This window comes from Salmo salar, chromosome 14, assembly GCF_965601325.2.
Source record: "Salmo salar chromosome 14, fSalSal1, whole genome shotgun sequence".
Classification (NCBI taxonomy): domain Eukaryota; kingdom Metazoa; phylum Chordata; class Actinopteri; order Salmoniformes; family Salmonidae; genus Salmo; species Salmo salar.
Window position 1 is genome coordinate 15,577,740 of NC_138304.1, and position 6,000 is coordinate 15,583,739.

Here is a 6,000-nt window from a genome sequence, read left to right on the forward strand (position 1 = left end):
TTGTGTTTGGTTGTCAACGCAACGAAATATCAACATTTGAAGGAGATTTATCTTCAAACAAACACAATATCATTACATTTGATATCAACCATAGCTTGAAACCCTAATCCTATTGTATTGTCTATTTTTTGTTGAATTTCTGGGTTGAATTGAAACCATAGCTGTTGATGATGTTGCAAATGATATATAGGCCTAAATAACATCGTTAATGATATGAGTGATAAAGTATGGTACATTTTCATTTGCTCTTTCATTTGCTCATTTTTAATAGGAGCACTCGCAGTAATCACTTTCACGATAGCACATTGATAATAGTCAGTAACAAATATCATAGCTAAGCTTGGTTAAAACCCTGGATGGGAGACCTAAGGACAGCTGTAGAAAAATCAATTCTCTGGTAGGAGGTGCTGCCCAGCTTGTTTTTTTTTTCTGAGAGCGGACATAACGTTGAAGATCTGACATTGTTTTAAAGATAAAAATTCAACATATTTTATACAAGGTTTGTCTATGTTGAAATTTGGTTAACATGATGACATACTCCTGTGGTTGAAATTTCACCCTCAAAAAAACAGCTTTTGTTGATTGCTTTTTTCAAGTCCAGTGTATTTTCCACGTAGATTCCACGTTGCAATAAGTCAACAAATGACTTTGAAACAACGTTGATTCAACCAGTTTCTGCCCAGTGGGTTGTCACTGTACACGTTCATGGATTGGTATGTTGTTTCTCTGGCTAACTACAAGTTCTCTCCCTTGAACCCACAGGTACAGTAGGGAGACCTGCAGTAGAATCACAATCTATACTGAACAAAAATATAAACGCAACATGCAACAATTTCAAAAGGATTGTGAGATACAGTTCATATAAGGACATCAGTAAATTAAAATAAATTAATTAGGCCCTAATCTATGGGCGTCACATGATTGGGCAGGGGCGCAGCCATGGGTGGGAGGTCCATGTGGAGGTCCTGGGCTAGCATGGTTACATGTGGTCTGCGGTCATGAGGCCGGCTGGACGTACTGCCAAATTCTCTAAAACGGCTTATGGTAGAGACATGCAGATTCTCTGCCAACAGCTATGGTGGACATTCCTGCAGTCAGTATGCCAATTGCACGCTCCCTCAAAACTTAAGACATCTGTGGCATTGTGTTGTGTGACAAAACTACACATTTTAGAGTGGCCTTTTATTGCCCCCAGTACAAGTTGCACCTGTGTAATGATCATGCTATTTAATCAGCTTCTTGATATGCCACACCTGTCAGGTGGATGGATTATCTTGGCAAAGGAGAAATGCTCACTAACAGGGATGTAAACAAATTTGTGCACAAACTTGAGAGAAATAAGATTTTTGTGAGAATGGAACATTTCTGGGATCTTTTCTTTCAGCTCATGAAACATGGGACCAACACTTCACGTATTGTGTTCATATTTTTGTTCAGTTTAAATGGACTCACACATTTCACGACAGCTTGCTCAGAGATCCAATTAAAAGGTCTGCTAACGATGTACTCTAAATGAAGAGAGGCTAATGAGTCACAAAGCTGTGATCAGGCTCACGGCAGATGGATTGGTTTATTAAAAGGCATTAGTTTGCACCGGGCCTGTCAAGACTACGCAGGTGTAACAGAGGTAGTTGGGAGTACCACACTTGTGTGTGTTGGTCATTCTCTCATGCTCACACACACACACACACACACACACATGGCCCCTTTAGTTAGACTGCAGGTGTTCAATTCGGACCACTTTATCAAGCCCCTGGAATGTCGATCTTCCTCCGCTCCATAACATCCACGGATAAAAGTTATATTACATTAGAATGCAGGTCAAGGACCATAGAAAAATCATTTCGGTCAGGACTAAAGAGGAGATCTAAGAGAGGGGTAACACGTATGAGGAAGCCAAGCTCCGGCAACTGACAGCGACATCTGTTAAGGCCACCACACCTTGTGGTCAATGTGCAGACTGAGACCGAGGGAAGGGCGGAGAGAGAGAGAGAGAGAGGAGAGAGAGAGATGGACAGAGAGGGTGAAACAATATGATGCAGACTGACAGTGAGAAAGAGAACAGGAGAAAGGAAAAGAAGCAGAGAGAGAGAGCGAAAAAGAAAGAGACGAGGGAGAGAGAGGAAAAAAAGGGGGACAAAGAGAGAGAGGAGAACTGCTTTGTAGTCCGGCAGACTTCATTCTTATTAAAGCTGACGGCTCCATTCAGATGAGAAACATCGCAAATATTGAAATTGTCTGACAGAGAAGCAGCCACATTTGTCCCGATACATTTAAACCAAATCAAATGTGTCGCTGCAGGGTAGAGAGAGAGAAAAGGAGAGAGAGGGAGATAATGCCTTTCGACTGTGAGACGCATCATGAAAATTAATACCTCCTGTCATGGGGACACACATTCATTTTTCTACCCCGCTGCGGTCCCTCGCTCCCCGAGCTGTGAACAAAGCTTCAGGTGAGCCAGGTGTGTGTACTGCCTCCCTATACCTCTCTCTCTCTCTCTCTCTCTCTCTCTCTCTCTCTCTCTCTCTCTCTCTCTCTCTCTCTCTCTCTCTCTCTCTCTCTCTCTCTCTCTCAACTTCTGTTGTAGTTGGTCTTGCCATTTTCAGTCATGCATTGTGTTTCCCAGTGGCCATAGTTGTCAATGGTCCATGAGGATTTCACTTTCTGTCAGCACTACTGTTACACAATGAAGCCTTCTGTTATTGGAAGGTAATAAACACTAAAACACACACACACACACACACACACACACACACACACACACACACACACACACACACACTCACAAACACACATGCCATTAACCTCTCAACCCCTGCCCTACACCCCATATCCATCCACACATACACTCACAAATGCATTCACACACGCATGCACACACGCACACACTCAAAACACACTCTCTCTCGTTCTCTATCCCACTCTTTCTCTCAGTCTCAATTATAGCACTCCAGCTGTCCGTAGGGGAGTGGAACGGCTTGCTGGGATATGTAAGTCCTCCAGAGCCCCCACTGTAATTGGGTGGGCTTGTCTGCTGACAACTTGCCATTGGTGAAGGATGGAGAGATTGGGAAAGTGGTGTGAATGTGTGTGCGAGAGTGATTGTGTATGTGTCAGAGCTCAATGCTGCATGAAAAGTTTTTCCAGCACAGATTGAGCAGTGCTGACCAAAGGGACCCACTGGGGCCATTTGACCAGCTGGTGGGAGCACACACGCGCACACCATCCCAGTTCACCGGCTACTCCTCTCCACCCCACGCCTCATCACGCTCAATCTAATGAGGCATGCTGGGTAATTAACGCCTAAATTAAGCGGCTCATTTGCATAGCTGTCCGGCTTATCAAAGGCCTGACGTCCCCTTTACAAAACCAGTACACCATGAAACGAAGATGTTACTCAAAGACAGGGGGTGAGGGGTGGGGGCCAGGGGGGAAGAGAAAGGGTAAAGGAGAGTGAGGGATCAGTTAAGGGTGGGGAGAGATGAAGAGAGGGGGGAGAAAATGGGACAGAGAGCGAGTCGGAGAGAAACAGAGGAGAAAAGAAAACATCTTACATTCACATCGGACCAGTAATCCTTTGAAATGCAAAAACATCTCAACAGAAGACACTTGAGAAAGAGAGAGAGAGAGAAATGGAGAGAGCGCGATAAAGAGAGAGTTGAAAGCACACATTTGTCCTTTCTCCATCTCGTGGCATTTTTTCATCTCATCTCTCTGCCTGCCCAACAACGTCAGCTGAGCGAAGGAGCGAGAAAGACAGAAGAGGAGAGAAAGAGAGAGAGAGCGAGAAGGCAGACGGAACAGTTCCCAGGCACCGTATGAAAAGCCTGAGTTATGCTCCCTCGTTCCACTTCGACAATTTATGTACCACTCAGATAATGCCGCTTCTCCTGGAAAACGCACCCATAAATCTGACCGTCTTTCAGCGCTCTTGTCTCTCTCTCACTCTCTGTCTCTCCCCTGTTGTGGTGTATGTCTGTTTTCTGGAAACGTAAGAAAAGGTAAGGCTTTAACAGATAACGCTGAATGATCTTTGTCTCCGGGTTGTCACACAACACAAATGTGGTCCTACTCTCTGAGATGTCTCACCTTCGCTCGCAGGCGGGCACCACTGTAAAGTAATACCGACCATCCACCTTCTCACACTGGCATGACTGTTGTGGTGGAGTCAAGGCATACGCGAGGATATGGCCTCTGTCAAAAAGGTCTGGACCTTTTTCGACATGGGCGGTAGTTTGCTTACCTAAAAGCTGCAAGGTTGCAGGTTCAAGCATCACTTTTAGCAGTTACCCCCGGGAAATCGCTGAATTACAAATAGAGGATGAATCATTGTTTAATTACAGGTTTTCCTCCTTTCTCAACGGACCAATTGCAAGAGGAATATGCAATCTGAATCAAGAGAAGGAAAAATAACAATGTTTACTTACAGATACATTTTCCAACCCAACCCCATAGTCTCACCCTTGAGACTCAATTAAGACTCGCTGTGCATCGCTGATGCCCTTTTTAAACATGACTCTGCAGTAATTTGTTTACTTTGAAGGCGAGAATAGGACGAAGCATTATTACAGATAGCATATCTACCATACTCCTTTCATGTCTAATACTATAGCTTAGTCTACAAACGCCACAGAGCTGGACAGTGCTGTGTGAACGGTCAGTGAGGTCTCTATTCTATCCATGGCACCGCTGCCTCGTTTGAAGCACGCACCAGCCAATTATTGACTAGAAATTGATCGTTTAGATTATATGCTGTTTGCCAAGCTTTTGGGGTCAATAGAGTGCAACTTCCAAGTGGCTCGACAAGATTCCTTTTTTTTTGTTGCAGTCTGCAGGAACGCTTTTGTTGAATGATTCATTTCATACATGTCTCTTATTTTCTAAAAATACATTGCACAGCGTGAGTTGAAACAGGAAAGAAACATCTGAAAATCGTTGTTAAATCTACACTCGAGTCTGTCAATGCCTCAGCATACAGAATCCCAATCTGTAAGCAACTCCCTTACCTTTTCCAGCGAGAATGCAGGACAGCCCGAAAACCACCCAAACCAGGGCAAATGGCACTCCAAGCATCTTCATGACGGGAGAACCAAGACAAGACGACCTATCTCTCTCTCCTTCACTTGATATCCCTTACTTTCTTGCGATATTTGTTCGACACACCTTCTCAGTGCGAGGTTAGCGGGGAACTGACGCTGACTGCGAGAGAGACAGAGAAGAGTGGCAGTCCTACTAGGTGGTGGAGCGGTGCTTTGACGTGGCTGGCTGAGGTTTTGATATTGGGAGGGACGGGCACAGATTTCAGTGCGCCCCGGGACTGGAATTCTACGTCATGCAGGGAAAAATCTAACGTGTAACAGCTTTTAGGCTATCATAATTTCCTCTACTTACGATGTGTTCGATTTGATTAACCTATCCATTGAACTATGCCTATATAATCATCACCACCGCCAGCATTTACTCACAAATATATTATTAATGGAATAGATTGCATTCTGGTGCAGCCAATAGAGAGAGTATAGGAGTCTTTGAGTTAGTATAGGAGTCTTTGAGTTAGTATAGGAGTCTTTGAGTTAGTATAGGAGTCTTTGAGTAACTGTGGAAATTGGGCAGGGTGAAGTGACTCAACGGCTTGGAGTAACCCTGGATTGTCATGGTCACAAAACATGTTGATACAACGGTAACTACTATGGGGAGAAGTCTGTCCATAATAAAGCGCTGCTCTGCCTTCTTAACAACTATCAACAAGGCAGGACCTACAGGCTCTTTTGTCGCACCTGGACTACTGCTCAGTCGTGTGGTCAGGTGCCACAAAGAGGGACCTCGGGAAATGACAATTGGCTTAGAACAGGGCAGCACAGCTGGCCCTTAAATGTACACATAGTGTGTTGTGAAAAGTGTTATGAAATGTAATGTCGTAATATTTTAAATAGAACTGCCTTAATGTTGCTGGACCCCTGGAAGAGTAGCTGCTGCTAATGGGGATCCTTAGTAAATACA

At 44.3% G+C, this 6,000-nt stretch overlaps 1 protein-coding gene across 2 annotated transcripts in view; it reads right to left on the reverse strand.

The window, feature by feature from the left end:
• LOC106568935 (calsyntenin-2) overlaps positions 1 to 5,380 on the reverse strand; it is a 314,056-nt gene extending 308,676 nt beyond the window's left edge. Inside the window, exon 1 of one of the 2 annotated variants that reach the window (XM_014139780.3) lies at positions 5,007 to 5,368. In XM_014139780.3, coding sequence (XP_013995255.2) covers positions 5,007 to 5,079 — 73 coding nt within the window. In that variant the 5' untranslated portion in view covers positions 5,080 to 5,368. Of the gene's footprint in view, positions 1 to 5,006 lie in introns of both variants that reach the window. The other variant, XM_014139781.3, reaches the window with a different exon arrangement.
• Positions 5,381 to 6,000: the final 620 nt, after the last annotated feature.